This window comes from Sciurus carolinensis, chromosome 8, assembly GCF_902686445.1.
Source record: "Sciurus carolinensis chromosome 8, mSciCar1.2, whole genome shotgun sequence".
NCBI lineage: Eukaryota > Metazoa > Chordata > Mammalia > Rodentia > Sciuridae > Sciurus > Sciurus carolinensis.
This window is the reverse complement of record NC_062220.1, coordinates 85,668,304-85,687,995: the sequence shown is the minus strand read 5'-3', so window position 1 is coordinate 85,687,995 and position 19,692 is coordinate 85,668,304. Positions and strand designations below refer to the sequence as shown.

The 19,692-nt window shown below is 38.1% G+C and overlaps 1 protein-coding gene across 3 annotated transcripts in view; it reads right to left on the bottom strand.

The window, feature by feature from the left end:
* Positions 1 to 295: 295 nt before the first annotated feature.
* The window catches only part of Snx10 (sorting nexin 10), a 58,396-nt gene continuing 38,999 nt past the window's right edge, over positions 296 to 19,692 (bottom strand). For all 3 annotated transcript variants that reach the window (XM_047561793.1, XM_047561792.1, XM_047561794.1), the window contains 5 exons: positions 12,645 to 12,731; positions 9,082 to 9,182; positions 8,588 to 8,686; positions 1,174 to 1,386; positions 296 to 722 (listed from right to left, as the gene is read on the bottom strand). In XM_047561793.1, coding sequence (XP_047417749.1) covers positions 641 to 722; positions 1,174 to 1,386; positions 8,588 to 8,686; positions 9,082 to 9,182; positions 12,645 to 12,731 — 582 coding nt within the window. In that variant the 3' untranslated portion in view covers positions 296 to 640. The remainder of the gene's footprint in view (positions 723 to 1,173; positions 1,387 to 8,587; positions 8,687 to 9,081; positions 9,183 to 12,644; positions 12,732 to 19,692) is intronic.

The following is a 19,692-nucleotide window of genomic DNA, read 5'->3' as shown; positions in this document are numbered from 1 at the left end:
GCACTATTTGTTTTTTTCCCTAAGCTGTAAACATTATTTTAATGTTTCTATTTATAAGATAACATTTTCCATCTAAGTATGAGATAGAATACTGGAAAGGTTAAATACTTTTAAATATTTCAAACACCCAAAAGCAAAGTGTTTTGCCAGTGCAGGGGAGGGATCCACAAAATATCAGCCACATGTCTGAGAGAGGCAGTTGGATCTGCGCTGTTACTGTTCTCAGTGGTTGACATCACATGCGCTGTGTTTACGGGAACTGCCCCATTGACATGGAAGGAATGCCCTCTCTGGATTTTATATGTTGCCTGTTTACCTATCTTTTTGAAATTCAATAAAACCAAGTAGGTTTTTTTTTTTTTTAAACACGAATCATTTCACTTGAGGGCAGGATCTTGTTTACCAATAATATTTGGCAATAAAGGACAGTATGGCATTCATAGGCTTTTAGCTTTATACAGAAGCTTGGTCAAAAGTAGACAACATAAAAATGCATACCACTAATAGACAATCCACCATCTTTAAGAATTTAAATATCATGACAGTGAGCTTTAGGTAAGAATATATTATTAGCAAGCTTTCTTCTCTATGCCTGGACACAATTTGCTATTCCTAAGACAGTAATGTTAAGAATTATTTTTCAGGATTCCTGTGGAGCTGTACCTATTTTACATCCATGTGAACTGCTGTCATCACTACTGTGTCCAAGCCCAGAGGATGAACTGGAAAAGAAGAGAGGGGGAAAATAATAAAAAGAGGAAATTGGTTTTCACAACACACTCAAAGCCTGAGTAACAGAGGAGAACTTTAATTATCTCCAGTCACAAAGAGAGACAGGAAATTTGGACTTTTAATTAGCCATTTGGAGTGCAGTTGGATATTTTTTTAGCTAGATAATTTAAACGCGAATAATTCAAGTCTGACTAAATGAAAGTCACATAATCAGAATGCAGATAATTGAATTTCTACTGCATTCATTAATTCAGTGTGGAGGTGTGTGTGAAGACTAGTATGATGAGCTGTCACAGCTCAATAAAATCTCAGTCAATTAATTTTTTCATTATCTTAGTATTACATCAACAAAAAAAGTATGTGTATATATCTATACACAGGCATACGTGCACTATGTGTTGTATAAATACGTAGAAAGTAAATCAAAACGCAAGGAAATACCTTTCTGAATCATAATCTACATCATTTTCCTTTTTTCCTTCTTCATCTTCTTCAGGGAAACGTCTGTTCATCAAGGCAAATTTGTGAATTGCTTCCTCCACCGAGTACTTGGTCTGCCCAGAAACGCAGGCCTCGATGTCCTCTGAGTTCAGATGACTCTGCAAGAAGAGGTGAAGGCTGCTATCTGAAAGCAAAAGTGCGTTCTGCAGGACTCTATGTCAAAGAAAGAAAGGAAAAATAATCGGTAAACTGGGATGGACAGATCCCGGGGAGGAAAGAGAAACCTTAGAAACACACACCACAGAAGTAATTTCTATACTGCAAGGAAACTTTGCATCAATTATGACTTCTTCCCATTAAAGGGATGAAAGCATATGTTAACTTTTATTCAATTATTTGGAAATTTAGGTGAGTAAAAACATGAAGCTCATAGTTAAGAACATCTGTTAAAAGAATAACTTCAAGGACATTTCTTCAATTTAACCATCTGTTATGACCATGTGGATTAATTATGGAAATATTTTGCTTATATAGTCATAGGAATTTATTCTACTTAAAAAAATTTACTGCCAACCAGCACGTTAATTCAGGGATCTTTATTGGATAGGCTGTCATGAAACATCAAAACTTTTAACTACTATTAAAAATTATATGAGAAAGTCAATATATTTCTCAGCATGTTTTACATTTTAAAACTTTACATGTATACATACGTTCATAAGAACAAGCTTATAAGGGCCCACTGTTTTTAATATCCAAGTTTGAGTAGAAATTTCTCCAAATCTTCAGCAGCACTGCATCTCTATATTGTCAAAATAAGTAACCAAATTAAATTGATCCCAGCCAATTTTATCATATAGAACTGAAATATAATTTTGTGCTCAGTTCATACTGATTTTCCCACATGACTGATGAAAGTTTACAAAAGTAATAAAAATTTCAACTAGTGTATCAGAAATTCATGGAGGATTAAAAACTACCCTGAAGCAAAATCTATACATGCTCAAATTCAGACTATCAGTGAATGTGTTTTTTTCTAAAATGCATCTCTTAGAATAGGAAGAAGTATATACTTAAATAGAAAAGGTTTTATCTTTTTAGCAAAGATTTTAATGTATGACAGTCAAGTCTCTTAATAGTTCAATTACAGTATAATAGGAGATACTAAGATCAGATATAGGAGATAAAACCAGAACACTAAAACCTAAATATAATTTTGCCTAACATGGGATTTTTCATATGGAGTAGATCATGTATTTCAGACCAAATGAACCTTACCTTATATTTTGCATGTTTAAACAAGTAATTAGAAAAATAAATCTCTCTGATCATTAATATCAATTTAGTTAAACTCCAAGGTCAGTAGAACACCAAGTCCTTTTTTTCAAAATAAAACAAGTATTTCTTCAAGAAGGCAAATGCATGTAGAGAAACTAAAATCTAGCCGTCCCCTTTGCTTCGACAGGTTTCCAAATGTAGTTTGAGAAAATACTCATTACTGGTCTTCTAAAACAAAAAGTAAAACCTGCATGCTTTTTAAGAGAAAAATCTCAAGCAAAGCAGCTAAATACTTCCCCTCTCTGTGCCTTCTGCCCTGGTTCTCCCAGAAGATGACCATGTCACAGGATAAAGATTAATTTACCAAGTACAAGTAGCCAAGTAGTAAATCCCTTTTACTACTCTTCAAGATTTATTTTCTACATTTATAAATGTTTACCATTTTGTTTTAAATACTTCAAATTAAGAGAGGAGTTATATTCCAACAACCTACTAATATGAACTTGGACTCCCTGTGAAGTTTGAGTAGAGCATTTCCTGTGGCCTCCTGTCGGTAGTTTCCTGCCAGCCATAGGACAAGTAACTGTTCATAGGATTATACTCGCTGCTTTGTTTCTGTTGGAAATGTGTTTTATTTTCTTTATAAAATAATGGGTAATCTTTAAAATTGATTTTAGATGGTTTGAGGCATTGCACCACAAAAGTAATGAGCACTAATGTCAATGATATTGGACACAAATTCATTTTAGCTTTATTTCATGTCTAAAGCAATTCTACTGAGCCTTGAACTGCTCACACACTGTTATTAACTTGCTAGTAACCTAACACATGGGTACAGCAAACAAAAGTGATCAGAGTCCAGGTTGATCAGGACCTCAAGGCTACTGTCCTTTTTTCTTGAGCTATAATTCAATTTCCAATTTTACTGTACATTAGACTCATTATTTCCCAGTGTTTTCTGCATAATACTGCCACCTAGAGGACACACTGTTGAAGAGAGAAGGGGCTGGTGGCCCTGCTCACCATAAGGGGAAGAAAGAACATGTGGTTGGGGAGGAACCTTCACACAGGCCAGTTTCAAAAACAGTGTGTCTTCGAGGCGTGGTTTTTGCTTTTGGAATCTCTTTTCTTTATGGGTAAAGGTATGTCACCATACTGCATGAGCATGAGTCTTAAATAAGAAAATCTATTTTAAATATATTTACACTTTTTATTTTACAGTCAGATATTTCATTGTTAAATTTAAAATGAAAAATTTGTAAAATGTTTCCCCACTGATTCAGTGGGCACGACTGGTTCGTTTACAGTAAGAGTTGGTTTACCATCTAACCAAGAGTGTTGTGACTGCCACCGTCATAATACTAAATCCTGTTTTTCCCTTAGTCATGTTTGCGCCACTTTTCCACGAACAAATCTAATAGTAGAAAATCAACTTCAAACTCAATATAAAGAGTACTTTGTAAAACAGTCAATAAAATGTCATTGTTAGAAGGCCCCATAAAAATAAATATATATGATTTTCAAGCCTTTATAAAAGGAACAAAAAACAGCCTCTAGAGTTTTAAAGGAATTTCTGAAAATATATTTTCAATGAGAGTCAAAAGTTATTCCTCTCTCCATAACAACTTGAAACCAAATGAAGCAAAACCCGCTTTTTCCTTGAATTGGACACCGTTGAAAATCTGGTTTTCCTCAACATGATTTTATTAGGTGTGTTATATAGTGGTTCAGTTGGGAACAATATACAGCTACACAAAATCATTTAATCCTAACTAAAGATGTCCTGAGTCTACTGAACCCAATATAATGATATCTATGCACATCTGTACAGTGTGTGGAACGTTAGCAGTTTGATGTAGAAAAAAAAATTTTTAATCAGCCTATTTACCTCTTACCAGGAGAAAAACTTTTAAATTTTAGAAGCTCTACAACATTGAAGATATTCATGATCTGTGCTGTGGTGCCCTCTATTGAACACAAAGACTTATAAAGTGTGTGTGTGTCTGTCTGTCTGTGTGTGTCTGTGTGTGTAAAACTAACTGCAATGTTTCAGTGGTAGTCTTTTATTTAAAAAAAAAAAAATAGGGCTGGGGTTGTAGCTCAGTGGTAGAATACCTGCCTAGCACTTGTGAGGCACTAGGTTCAATCCTCAGCACCACATAAAAACAAATAAATAAAGGCATTATGTCCATCTACAACTAAATATAAACATATATATTTTAAAAACTTTAAGAAATACCAAACCACAATAATCATAGGATAAATGTAGTTATATTAATAGGAGAAGTTAGTAAAAAGGGAAAGCCAGCTCCAATCCATGATATCAAAAACATGTAAAAAATTAGTCTGAATGCCATTGTTCATAGTTGGAGACTTACCAATGGAGTATAATAATTTTAGTCCATAACTTTCTTTTTCCTGAAACTATTACAAGTGAATTTCAATTTTATAATTAGGGGAAAGAATATAAGAAGAAGATTATAGTCAAGCTTGAGGAAAAACAAATATGTTTGAAAAATCCCACAACCATACTGGTCAATTTTAGCTAGCAGTTTAGAGTTCTGCTAATTATAAACTTGCCAGTTCCTAAAATTAATATAATTCCTCCACCTTTCCTGTAATTTCCTCATCTAAAAAGCTGAGATAAAACCCAATTCCTAAGACAGTTATAAGTACCAAGACGAAACATATGAAATGCCAAACATGTAGCAAGTGTTAAATAAATGATATATTCTTATTTGGCACCTAATCAAAGCAACAATTTTCTAATTCCTTTATGAAGATAGCCTGAATTTGTACTTTGCTGTTAAATATGCACTGTTTCACAAATGACCATAAAATGAAAAAAGCACATTTAATATTACCCCCAACGTAATACATACTGTGGGGGGGGAGGTGTTGCAGGGGGGAAGAGAAGAATGCAGGAACTTTGGATGGTGTAGAGGCAAATGGGGAGGGAGGGGGTGGGGAAGGAAAGATAGTGGACTGAGACAGACAGTATGACCCTATGTACATTTATGATTACATGAATGGTGTGAACCTACATTGTGTACAACCATAGAAATGAAAAGTTGTACCCCGTTTGTGTACAATGAATCGAAATGAAGTCTGTAAAAAATAAAAAAAAAAAATATTACCCCCCGCCACCACACACACATGCAAAGAGACATTTTGGTTTGAACACATATAATGCTCCTGGTTCACAACTTCAAAACTTACAAGAAAACTCATTTTTTGGCAGGCTAGGTGGCACATGCCTGTAATCCCAGTAGCTTGGGAGGCGGAGGTAGGAGGATCGAGACTTCAAAGCCAGCCTCAGCAAAAGCGAGGCACTAAGCAACTCAGTGAGATCCTGTCTCTAAATAAAATACAAAATAGGGCTGGGGATATGGCTCAGTGGTTGAGTGCCCCTGAGTTCAATCCTCAGTATTCCCCCACAAAAAACCCTCATTTTTAAAATACACACCAAAAGTCTGTAACACAAGCTTATTTCACATTTTAATTTTGTGATTCCCAGAGATCCTCTACAAATAAGGTAGGAGGTTCTTGTGGATAACTCTACTTAATGGGTAACCAACAATACCTTAAAGGATGTGGGTTTGGGGTCAGGCTCAGCGCTGAACTGCACAGCACATGCAGTGTCCCTAAGTGGGCTTGGGTGGGTGAACGGAAGGAGCCCAGGGCAAAGACAGGGAAGACAGCTATATGTGCACAAACCAAAGAACAGGAGTGCTGTGCATCGAAATCTGAGGGACACAGAGTTTAGGTCAGATCTGAAGCCAACTGAATGGTAGCAGACTCCTTGCCCCCTACAGGTTCAAAGCATGAAGAAGCACCAGCTTTCATTTTCAACATGAAACTAATTACTCTGGAAACAAATATTCACCCACTGTAAAACAAATAACATACAAGTGAGCTGCATGATTTCACTTCTAGATGATCCAGATCCCATTTTAATGAATTGAGCCACAGCCCTGATATGTCCACAGTGCTTCCCCATTAGAAGTGGAAGCTTCGAGCTTCGGCTCCATTCTGTACAGGCCGGCCCAACACAGTTACTTAACAAATATCTGATGAATGAAGGAGCCCCATAGGGTTTTCAGAGTCCTTCCTGAGCAATCACTTGAACAGACAACCACCCTGAGGTTGGCAATGCATAGAATGTATTACCCTACTTTAGAGAAACATGAAGGAGTTAAGGGACTCAAAAGAATTAAAAGACTTTCAAAATTCTGTAGCTAAGAAAACAATCAAGAGCCAAGATTTTTGAGAGACCTAGAATCCAGCTCCTTGAGCTCCTAAATCAGTATACTTTCTATCAATGACGTCTGCAAACAGCCAAACAATGCAGTGCACAGATGACCTGTCCAAGCACAATTCCGTGGTGGCCAAAGGATACTCCCTGGGGTCATTAATTTTAGTAGAGCAATGGTAGATGAAAAGGTTGTATTCAAAACAATTAAATGATTCCTAGTCAAAACCATGTGCCCTGTGCTTAACTAATGACAAATACAGGGACAGGTGCTGTCCTTTTATCTCAAATAAGACTATGCTACAGAAGATGAGCAGCTTCCCAGTGCTGGCCGGGATTTGGGGATTCAGCCACCCCCTCCCAATTCTCCCTGGTGGTGGCCAGGCCACAGCTTCCCTGGGGCAGCATCTGGAGTGAAGGCTGCTCTGCAAACTTGGGCTGTAGGGACCACATCTTACGGCCATCAGCCACCTGGGCCCTGTGGAAACAATTAAAATCAGAGCTGTCCCCAAAGGGAAAAGGCAGAAAAAACTTGACCAGCTTTTTGTTCTGTCATGCTCATGACACCAAAAAGAATACCGCAGTAATGTTTTCAAAGGCCTCAGCTCCACTGATCAGTTCTCTGGTCTCTTCTCTTCATATTTATTCCTCTGGCTTCTCTTCCTTTCCCTGTTCTCCTTCAATTTATAAGCTTGACTCTTCCTGCATGTCTCTATGACCCCTTCAGAGGAAAGGCACTATGTCAATCTAATAGAAATAAATATTAATATTCATGTGCATACTTAATACCCAGACCCTTTATGAGTGAGCCATATGGGGAGAAGGCAGTATATTATTTCAGGCTAGCCCTCGGGACCTATTTAGTGAACTCAAAAGGAGATGATTTCAGATCCTGAATACACTAAAAAAGGATGAATGTTCAGGAGACTGAACCCGCCACTAACTAGTAGTCACATGGTCCACTCCATTTCCTTATCTATAAAAATAGAAAATAAGCTCAATGCTACTTCATGTCTAAATGCAGTAAAATAATAATTATCAATATTTAGCCATTATATGCCAGAGACATTATATGCCAGATACTACTGTGGGTGCTTTATGTTCATTAACCCAATTAATCCCCTCAATGACCTGATGAGGTAGGTTACCCCACTGTACTGATGGGAAAACCCAGGCACAGAGGAGGAGAAAGACTTGCCCCAGACTCCAGCTAGTAAATGGCAGAATCAGGATTTGAACACAGGCAGCCTGGCCTCAGAATCTGTGTGCAAACTGAGGGGGACAGGCCTCCTGTGGGATGGCCATTCTGGCATTCTGATGAGTGAGACAATGGAAATCCTAGAAGTGTGAATTCAAATAGCTCTGTGAAGTATGACTCTCACGGAGAAATTCAGAGCTAACCCACTGGGACTATTCAAACACCACCAATACTCCTCTACAAACATTCCCTCTAAAGGGAAAAATGAAGCCATTCCCCTCAGAGCCCTGAACGATATGAGCAGCCCACAGTAAAAATGATTTTGGCCTGTCAATCCCAAATGCTGTAAATGAAGACAATTTTAAAGATGTGCCTTTTTATAATAAGGCAATTTGTTTCTTGGCAGATTTTACTTCTGTCAGCTGAACTCCCAAGTAATTGGTATCTGCTTTACATTTTAAGCTATCATCTATTGATCCTCTGATTCAATTCATTGTTCTTTTTTAGAAGGAAAAAAATGTCCCAAATATGTACCATGTGATGTGAGCCACAAGATGGCGCTCTAATACAGGCGATGAACATGTGCCACAGGCTGGCACTTCAGAAACAGGAACATCCTCCCCAGCAGTGCCAACAGACCCCTACTGCGCGCTTGCTGTCTGGCCACAGAATTTCTGTACACTTACTTTCGGAGGAAATCTTCCAAACCCTGACGACGTTGATCAACGTGCTGGCGATTGTTCATGTTGAAAAACAGGTTTTTAGATGGAAGTTCTGGCAGTTGTCTTATGAAAAAGGAAAAAAAAAATTTTTTTAATGACCAAATCAAGGTGACTTAGTTACAGAAATCCCTTAAAAATGAAGGAAAATTATGTGTAATAATAATTAGCACACAGCTATTATACAATTATTATGTTATACAATACGTGTATGCAGAAATCAATTAACTTTTTAAAAAAATCTTTAAATGTTTTCCAGGTTTTTTCATGGTCAGTATTTAAGAAAATTGGCAAAAACGTGGTAAATTTCAAATTCAGATGCAGTAGCCTCAAAACTAAAGCAATATATGCAATCAAGAAGCCAAAAAAATCCTCTGTCTCTTATATACTTAATACATACCAATTTCTAAATATTGACTATCATAATAAAGTTTACTCAAAATGTTCTTTAAATCACTTACACCAGCAATGCATTATTTTGGAGTCTCTGCCTCAGCCACACGAATTCTCTGTATCTTCTTCTTACACAGGATGTTTTCATTGTAAAACACATGCTATTAGTCTGTATAGAAAAATAGAAAAATATGATCTTCACTTGAGGAAAAAATGCTTTCCGTATATCTCATAATATGAGCCCCATATTTATTCTAGGTAGGATGTAAACCACTAAAAATATATTTAAGTTTATGCCAGTACTCTGAAATCTTGCATCTAACTCACCAACATCTCAGCCCCAAGATCAGCCAAGATGGCGTGCGTGAGCAGTATTCTCCCAGGGTAGGGATGGCCCAGCCACACCCTGAGTCCTGAAGGAGTCACCTGCTCACCTGTGAACATTGCCATCAAGGATGAATTACAAAAAAAAAAAAAAAAAAAAAAAAAAATTAACAAATCCTAAAATGTCACTGACCGGTAAGAACTCAGGCCTGTCTACTGTGTCTTAACGCCACCCACAGAGCTGGAGGAGCCGGGGCCCTTCACGAGAGTCACAGAGGTCTTCAACTCCTCCATATGGCTGTCTCCAGGAATCACACAAATCACCTGGTATCCTGAAATCGCTGCTCCACTGGAGACTGGCATTTGCCTTCTCTACTAGACATGAGGGGGGGGTGTGTGACCCAGGTCAAGAGGGCAGTGCAGGGCACATGCGGATGGCCATCAGCACACAGGCAGAACAGGCAGATCCAAAATCCAGTCTGGGTTCTGCTCAAGGGCAAGTCACCTGACCTTCAATTTCTTGAGTAGTGAAACAGGGATGGACTAGTGCATTATTTATTTCAGAGGGTGGTGTGAGGATCAACAAGAAGCGCTGGACAAATGTTATCTACTGATATTATTATTAGTTACTAAGAGTTGGTTTCCTTGTAGCTATCCTGGACAGACTTGGAAAAGGCCACTTACTGAGTCCCCATCCTAAGCTAAGCCCTCATGCTTCTCCTTGGGGTAAATACAAGATGGGTAAATATTCTCCTTCAAGTAAAACAAGAAACTGACAAATATTTGTATCTACTAGTTTCCAAAAATACCTCTGTTCTTTATGTATATTTGTGTGAAATTCCATTTCATAATCTTTACAATTCCAAATGAGAAATTTATTCTTCTAATAAAATGTGTACTGTTTCCAAAATAATTACTCTGCTAATTAATAAGATCAGCAGTCATTTTCCTTGGGAGAGCTAAGTGATCATGTGCATTAGTTCTTAAACAGTTCCATGAAATGTGTGACATAGTAGCTGATATGTCTGAACTTTATAAAGTTCAGAAAAACCTCAGGTCACAGAGAAGTTAAGAGAGTCACCTTGGGGCTGGGCTGGAGCTCAGAAGCATGTGTGAGGCACTGGGTTCGATTTTCGGCACCACATATAAGTAAATGAATAAAGGTCTATCAACATCTAAAAAATATTTTTAAAAAAAGAGATTTGCCTTCACAGCAGCCACTGGTCTAAACACCATCCTTGATGACATGGCAGCAAACATGCTAGGAGTCTATGACACAAAAATGTTCTGTGGGTGGGCTGCAGGGCACACAAGCTATTCCTCAGGGACCAAGCAAGCAGGCTGGCTTATACCACAACTAGTGCCCTAATGAGGTCTGGGCAGATATCCTCTCAGTATCTTCTCCCCAGAGAATACCAGGCCACTGTAATGCCTGCTGACGTCTCCAGCACAGGCTGGGTCAACTTAAAACTCCCTTTAATTTCCATGCTCATAATCACTGGATGTTAGTAAACAAAGATCTACCTCACACCTATACCTATACCAGAGTAAGATCTATCTATGAGCCCCTTCATTCGCAGGATAGCTTCAGGAGAATCTATGATGGACTATCCAGCTCTATCACCTACTAGCTTAAAATTCCAAATAAATGTTAAAATTTCAGAGACCCCTGATATTTCTTCCCTTGAGGTTAATTTAAGCAAGTTAATCACCACCTTCACTACTTGCAAAGCTCCATCAGTACAGCATCTAACAGAAGCTGTCTAGAACTCTCTATCCCCATCATCAACTTGGAATTGTATAATGGGCAGGTGCCTCTTCAGGATCACCCCATACTGAGATCACTAATTGATGAAGTTCCTCCGAATCTATTTGCTGGTTTCTGCTCTCCACCGAGTTAAGATTTATTCCTTGTCAATTTATTAGCATTTCAGAGAAATGCTAGAATACCACAAAATCATTTGTGGAGCCCCATAATTTTGGGCTCCAGTAGAGGTTTCTGAATTCAAAGCATGTTATTCATTAGCTTTTCATTATCTTCTGAGAATAATTAAATTTCATGCCTCCCATAAACTGGGTGATAAGGACTCACAAATTTTTTAGAGGCAGTAAAAAGACAACTAAAGAATTTCATTTTATTTCAAATGCTCATTGTTATTTGCTCATAATTTTCCACACAGAACACACCTCTGGTGTGAGCTTACGAATAAAATGAAAAGAAAATAAAAATATATAGCATATCCTCACAATGGCCTACGACATAACCACTAAACACAGGCAGTTCTGAGTTTTAATTCAGTTTATTTCTTAAGTTGGAGAATTTTGAAAGGAAAAAAGAAGAAAGAAAATTTTGATGGCCAGTGTTTGGGTGTCTGATATACCAACTTGGCTGTTTACAATGGCAAGATTAAATGATGGCTAAATTTTATTTCACTTGTGCTACGTTGTCACAGATAAATTCTGAGCCAGTTCCTACTCTAAGAGAGGTGTAGGATATCTTCAAGATCAAGGGCCAATAAACCCCGGCCTGGGCCCTGTCTTTGTAAATAGTCTTATGGAACACAATTAGGCTTGTTCACTCATGTACTGTGGCTGCTTCTGCCCTCCAACAGCAGAAATGGTGGCTGAATGGAACAGAGACAAATAGTCCCCAAAGCCGAAGGTAGTTACTGCCTGGCCCTTCATAGGAAATCTTTGCCGAGCCTTGTTCAAGATGATCACAGAAGACCACATACCGCAAAAATTATTCAAGAGATTACAATACAGTATTATTCCCAGACAAGGTATATCATTTCTAATTGCTTACTCCTGATGTTAATTACTCAGAACCTAGACTAAGGCAAATTAATTGCATATATTCATTTCCCACTTTCTGATTCTACGTGTAAAATATTACACATCCTTTTCCCAGGAACACTGTAGGCTCTCCAAACTTCAGATTTATCCTCTGATATATTATCCAGAAACACATTATAACAGATCATAAAGAAAAATCATTAATGAGGTATAAATACTCTTAAGCCATGAATTTTAGATGTATTCACATCTTTACACATGAAGGCAATAAACATTAAAATATTAATATTTTTAAAAGGTACAATAAGGATTTAACTAAGCAATTTTTCAGTTTTAGGAATCATCTTACTACTTCATTTAAGACACAAGCATTAGTTGTAATCATTCAAATTGGGTTCTTTGAATTAGGAAAGCTTTTATAAATTTCAATTTTAATTATATCAGAGCATCCCATAAAACATATGTTGCCTTAAAATTTCTAATTTCCATTGACCACAGACTGCATACTTACATGGATACATATCTCATAGTCAATATATGAATGCCAAAAGTCCTCCTTCTGAATCCTAGGATCTCGGACCCAGACACTTACAAATTCCTGTAAGGGCATCACGAAGAAAAGTGTTTCAGAATCGCAAGTAAGGCTAGAAAGATCTGAGAGAAATGACTGGACACAAACAAAACTGCAAGAACATTAGCCAACGTGTGTGTCGTAGTTTAAAAAACAAGAAGTAAAGTTCATGAATCAGGCACCACAGGCAAGTTTAGAAAACACTTAGCCACAAGTGGAATTTTTAAAATAATGCAAAACTGACTGGCTGTGCTTATGGGTAGTGTTACAGGTAACTTAGGAAGATAGACTCTAAAACTAATTTTTCATTTTTAATCATAAAAAATAAGTTCATAGTTTTCACAAATTTTAAAATGCAGTCATTTCTTACTTTCACTATTGCTAAATTAAACTACACATCATGTCTGGCAGATTTCTTTCTGGAACACAAATAAGGAAAGGTGGTGAAGATCAGGTGCACAGTACACAATGAGAGTTGAGACTGACTGTGAGCAGCCCCACCTCACGGGAATACGCAGTGGTGACTTGCTATTAGAAAGATGAACACCATCTGTTATACAAGACTTCTATTTTTAAAATATATTTCCCATATATTAAATCAATTCATTTTCATATATTTGTGATCCGGGTAAAAGAGATGTTTGAAAAAAAAAGCATTCATAGTGGTTAATTCTTGTTCCTTTTTAGAGATAAGAAGAACAGGCAATAGGAGATGGCACTAAAAACAATACCTTTTTTAAAGTGCTCTTTACTAAGTTTGAAATATGAAAACATATACAACAAAAGAGTATTGTTTGGTATGATAAACTGCAATGTATAACTTGTTCACTCAGCAATCATGAATTAGCTAATTGAATTTTAAATATTTTCATTTTTTGTTGAGATTGGGGCTTTAAGCTGAACCGCGGACACCTCTGTTTGTTGTAGCACACCCAAGAGGCAGAATGAGAGGCCCGGCCCAGGCTCTTTCCTGGTAGTCTATGCTTTGCACCCATCACCTGTCACTCTGTGTGTGTGTGTGTGTGTGTGTGTGTGTCTGTTTAAACTGTTTTCGTCTTCTGGACAGAGCACCTCCACTTAATTATGCAGATAATTATGCAGATAATTAAGTGGGTGTTTTCAGTACAGAGTAGTTTTTAAAAGCAGCAAAGTAGTCCACATTTCCTGAAAATAACTTCTGTCCCCTATCAAGTACCACCTTCGAAGGCAATACACACTTGGGGGCCTTGCATTTGAGACTTCTGTCCTACTGCTTGCCCTCAACATGTAGGCATTATGAGATAATGTGCCAAAAAGGTATATCTTAAAATCTTTTCACTGTGTATTTTTAAAATAAATTTGAGACAGAGAAAATAAAAATAAGGTAACAGTAGAGCAGTGCTTTGAACACTTTGGCCATCATTTCTTAAAAGCATATTCCAACTTATAAGAGGAACTATAAAAATAATTTTAAGTGAAGTATCTGTAATGTCCCCTAATTAAATTTGCTGTTATTTGGTCAGGGATAGAGTAGATCCTGCCCAAAAATTTAACAAAAGCAAAACCTAGGCACTCTGCTTCTATGCTTTCAACCTCAGTCTCAGGTGTGTGTGTGTGTGTGTGTGTGTGTGTGTGTGTGTGTGTGTGAAACTCATTTTCTTGCAGTCCTTTTCACAGATACACAATTCTTAAAAGGAACCAATTATCAATGAATCAATGAACAGCAAGATAAATAGGTTAGGAAAAGGAGAAGACCCCGGGTCCAGAGTAGACCACTTTTCCCGCCACTGCCTCCCCACCCTGCACACACTCAGGGCTGAATTCTGGCCTTCACAGGCCTTGGGCACTATTGCCTTCACCAACCCTTTCCTCCACACAACTGCACTGGAAGGAAGTACAAGTATTACACATTAAAGCCTTTCTTTGACTTAAAAGTTCATTCTTCTCATTTTAAAAGGAATTAAAACATGTTCACAGTCCTAATAGTGTGTGGGCCCTGGCACTGTGCCTGATGCAGAACTGAAGGATGGATCCCAGTCACCAGGTCACATGGAAGCCACGCTCCCTTGGAGGATGTTAGCAGGGTCATTTTTCCATTGAAGAGGAAGACGTCCTTAGATAAAACGAAAAGGGAAATTCACTATTTCCAACAGCTCAGTGTTCCACTCAGTAGAAGGAAGACAGGAATCTGTTACTGAAATACTGGGACTTCATCCAGATTAAACAAAAGGACAGAAACATATTTGTCAATTTGCCACAAATCTGTGATTTAAAAAAAATTTTTTTCAAACTAAAACTATAAAATTCAGTTACTGCAATGCCATATACCCCAGGCCACCCAGCATATTAATGAATAATGGTAGCAATGGCAAACAGCTCTTAAAAAAGTAAGGGCTGCCCTTAACTTCTTGTTCACTGTCACCCCAATGTTAATATACAAATATTGAACAGCATTCCCCTTTCTGTGGAAAGAATACTGAATTTCTGGTCATGAACCTAGAAGTAAATTCTTACTCGCTACTTAAATTATGAAGTTATTCACTAAGCTTTGGTTTCTACATCTGGAAAAATGGGAAATGGATGTCTGCCCGACCCTGTTTGTGAGATGGATCTTTAAAATATTAGTGAAGGGTATTTTTCATTAAGTGCTACAGGAATATGGAGTGTAATTACATAGGAAGGAAAATGCTGTTAGTATTGAGGTCTTTCCCACAGACACCAGCATTAAGAAATTAACAAATCAATTGCAAATCTGTTTATGAAGTAAAAATCACAAATTTAAGAACCCATTGTCAGGCTGGTGCACACCTGTAATCTCAGAGACTCGGGAGGCTGAGGCAGGAGGATCACAAGTTCAATGCCAGCCTCAGCAACTTAGCGAGGCCCTAAGCAACTCAGCAAGATCCAGTCTCAAAATAAAAATAAAAAGGGCTGGGGATGTGACTCTGTAGTTAAGTGCCCCTGGGTTTAATATTTGGTACCAAACAAAACAAACTAACAAATTTTAAAAATATAAATACTCTAGCAGCATGATTTTTCAGCAAAAGGTAAAGTGATCTAAAGATTTCACAATACTTACTCCACACAGGCACTTTATACTTGAAAGAGGAATAGACAGCACAGTAACAAATTAAAGAATCTCTTCCTCATCTCAGTGGGTTGGAGTTCTCGGACTCAATTATTATCACTATAATCTTTATCTCAGGAAAGGTAGGTTGAATACATATTCTAAACCTATGCTGGGAAGAAAGGGCCTTCTAAGAACACAGTAATGCATTTTAAATGTACACTCAAAATTCATAGTGGCACTAGAACTCCAATTTGTTTTTTCAATCCTGAAAGTTTTTTAACTTGGCTTGAATGCTAAATATCACTATTCTTTTGTGGATGGTGAACTTTTCCTCCCTCTCTCTTCCCTGAAACATTACTGAAACCCCATGCACAGTCCAAGGCTGATCTTTACACCTGTTGCAATTTTAGGGTGACTTCGTCCAAACACATTCAACCACCTTGCATGAACTTGTAGCTCCCACGGCTCCTTCCAGTCCTGGAAGCTGTCCCATGTATCCAGCCTCTAGACTGATCCACCCAGAAGTCCCATAAACAATCGGTATCCACACCCTCCCACATCATTCTGTTCCTCACCTCAGTAAAGAGCATCCTCAACTACCCCAGTCAGAAACCCAACTCCCCAAGACTCCTCTCTTTGACTCACCCCCCCCAAATCCACACTGACCAAGTCCCTCAGCTCCTCCTCCATGGAATCATCCACAACTCCATTCCCTCGGCCTCTGCCTTTTAAAGAACCTCTTGTCCAACATTAATGTAAGAGCTGTTAACTGAGCTCCAGGCCCATATCCAATGTACCCTCCACATTAAGACAAGAAAACTCCAAAACATATCTGATGATGTCACTTCTCTGTGCGAAATTCACCAAAGGCTCTCCCATAATCTTCAAGGTCAAGTTCAAACTCCTTAGCTAGCACAACACAGCCTTTCAGGACTTCCCCACTACTTATCTCAAAAGCTAAGCTTATGTCCCCATGCACAACATGCCACTTCACACCTCTGTGCCTCTGAACAAGCCATTCTCTCTGGATTACTCTCTGCTTCCTTTTTTTAAAACTTCTCTTCTACTGTCTTTTGTTAAATCCAATTCATTTTTCAATACAATAAGGAAAACCTTATCAGATTCTCCTGGTCTAATTCATTTGATTCTCCTCTGAGCCTCTACTGTCTCTGGTCATGCCTTGGGCACAGTTCCTACTCACCACACCTTGCTGTCCTGTACTCTGATCACCTGTAGGTCCCCTCTACCAGGAACTATGCTCCTACAGAGCAGCTCATGATGTCTTGTGAAACTTGAGTACCTAACACATCCAGTGTCCTCCATTAATATCAGTTAATGAGTAAGTAAATGCCTGCAGGAACAAATAAATCGCCTGGGGGGGGATTAAACTTCAGCTGAAATAAAACCTCATCCACGTGGGTTATTGGACTCCATGTATTAATGATAAGTTATTTCACAGCTGGTCTAAAGTTTATCTTAATTTAACAAACCTCTTCCTCTAAGAGTGTGCCAATTAACAGCAGAAGGCTACGAGGGCAATGCTGAAGATCTATGAGAACAAACTGTTTTCAAACACCCTAAAGAACTCTAGAAGTACCTATTTACATAGAAATAATCGAAAATCATTCTGATATCTTCAATAACCTGGTCCCCTAAGACCTGTACCAGGCAACAATTCGTTAGCCTAGTTGGAGTTAAAATATGTACTTTGAAAGTAATAAAAGTACATTTATTTTAAAATATTCTATAACTCAGATAAGCCTCTCCTCCCCCACCCTGCAATTAGTAGGAATTAGTGAAGTTTCACTACACTTCCAGCTACGAACAGCACAGCCAGGCAGCCGAGGTTCACCTATAATCTCTTAATTAGACGCATCCCTCACGACCTGCCCACCATCCTTCAAGGGAATGTTGACAGCCTGTCAGCCACAGAGGACAGCCCCAGAGTTCCATACCTACAATCATATGGATTTCCTATGGAAATGGCTTCTGCAGCAGCAGTTAGTCAATTTAATAACCTTATTAAACACTTTAATGACTTCTTGGGCCTAATGACTATATCGAGTATGAAAGAAAACGCCAGGCAGAGTAGAATTAAAAATTTAAACTAACTGATCCTTCCTGTTCTCCCTGTGAAAAGAGGCTTCTGAAGAAAGTAGACCCTTTGCAAATCTCATTCCTGTGGCCTTTGGCGGTGACCACTCTTGGATTTTGGAGACCCTATTTCTCCCCACCCCCAGTACAGGTTCAACGTTTTATCTATTTCTAATTTGCCTGTTTTCACAGCCCCGAGGTGAGATGAAACTCATAATAAAAACAGCTATATTTACAGGGCAGTGACATGCACTAAGCGCTCTGCTCACACATTTTCCTTTCATCTTTACAACAATCCTAAGTGCTCAGCAATATTATCATCCTAATTTTACAGATTTAAAAAAAAAAAAAGAGAGAGAGAGAAAGAGAGAGAGACTTCTAAAGCTCAAGCACTGACCCAAAGCCAAATGACCAGTTAAGGCTGAGCTGGGTGTCAAACTCAAATTTGCCATGTTCAAAGCCTGTACACACAAACAGTTCTAGCTAAGTGGCTCTTTAAGCAACGGTAAAAACAGGGCAATGTCCAACTTCACTATAATTGCATTGTTTTGGGAGAAGGATTATCTACTGTGCTATTAGATAAAATTTCAGTTTAAGCAAAATGCTTTTTTGAAACTCCATCGCTCCCACCCAGGAGGCCACAATACACTTAGTCATTATGTTTGCTCAGGCTTCTCTTGGCTATGACACTTTTGCAGATTTCCCTTGTTTTTGAAGACCTTGACAATTAAGAGAAGAGCTGGCCAGGTTTTTCCGAGACTGTCCCTGAATTAGGATTTGTTTGGCATTTATCTCAGGATTAGATTGGGGTTCTGGGTGTCTGGAAGACCACAGAGTTAAAGTGCTGTTTTCATCAGATCCTATCGAGGACTTACCATAGCCGTGACTTACCATAGCTGATGTTGATCTTGGTCACCTGGCCCTGTTTGTCAGAGTTCTCTACTGTAGTTACTTTTTTCATAGCTTAACAAATGTGAAGATGAATCTATATTCACTAATTTTTTTTTCCTTTTTTAAAGATACTTCTAATTTAACCATCACAGCAAGGCATTTCTTGAAATCTATGTGAACGCTAAGCTGGAAGGGTTAGGTATTAAACTATAAATTCTCTGTGCTCTCAGTTTTCTAAAAATGACATACACATATTACCAAAAGAGTAGAAAGAAACTTTTATTCTTTCCTTAACACTGTTCCAAAAATGTTCTATAGTGAACAAACCTTTTAAAATCTAGAAGAAGGAAAAACAAAAAAACAAAAAAAAAGGAAAGAAAGTTCTTTGTTTGGGTCTGGCTCAGAAAGAAACAGAACCCTTGAGTGACTCTAACACAAATGTCCTGCTCAGAGTGGCAACAGCAGCATTCTCTGGAACCTGGTGTGTGCTCAGGGGGAATAATATTTCTAGCTGCTTTTTTTTTTTCTTACAGAAGAATGTGAATTCCCTGCTATGGAAACCATACTTTTTTTTTTTAATGGGAAAACTTAATAACTGGGTATAACATCAGGACTGAGAACAGGAAGAAACAGAGAGAAGAAGAAAGCGGGGAGAAGGGGAGAGAAGGAAAGATGTGGGAAGAAAAGAACAAATTTAGGTTTGAGGGACTGAGGGTGGCTTTTGTTTGTTTGGTTTTGTTTTTAATACTGAGGATTAAGCCCAGGGCCTCACACATGCTAAGCAAGGGCTCCACCACTGAGCTGCACTCCCAGCCCTCAGAAAGAGTATTTGTCTTTAAAATTATGGCATTTGCAAGCAAATGGATGAAATTGGAGAATATCATGCTAAGTGAGATAAGCCAATCTCAAAAATCCAAAAGACAATGATCTCACTGATAAGCGGATGATGACACA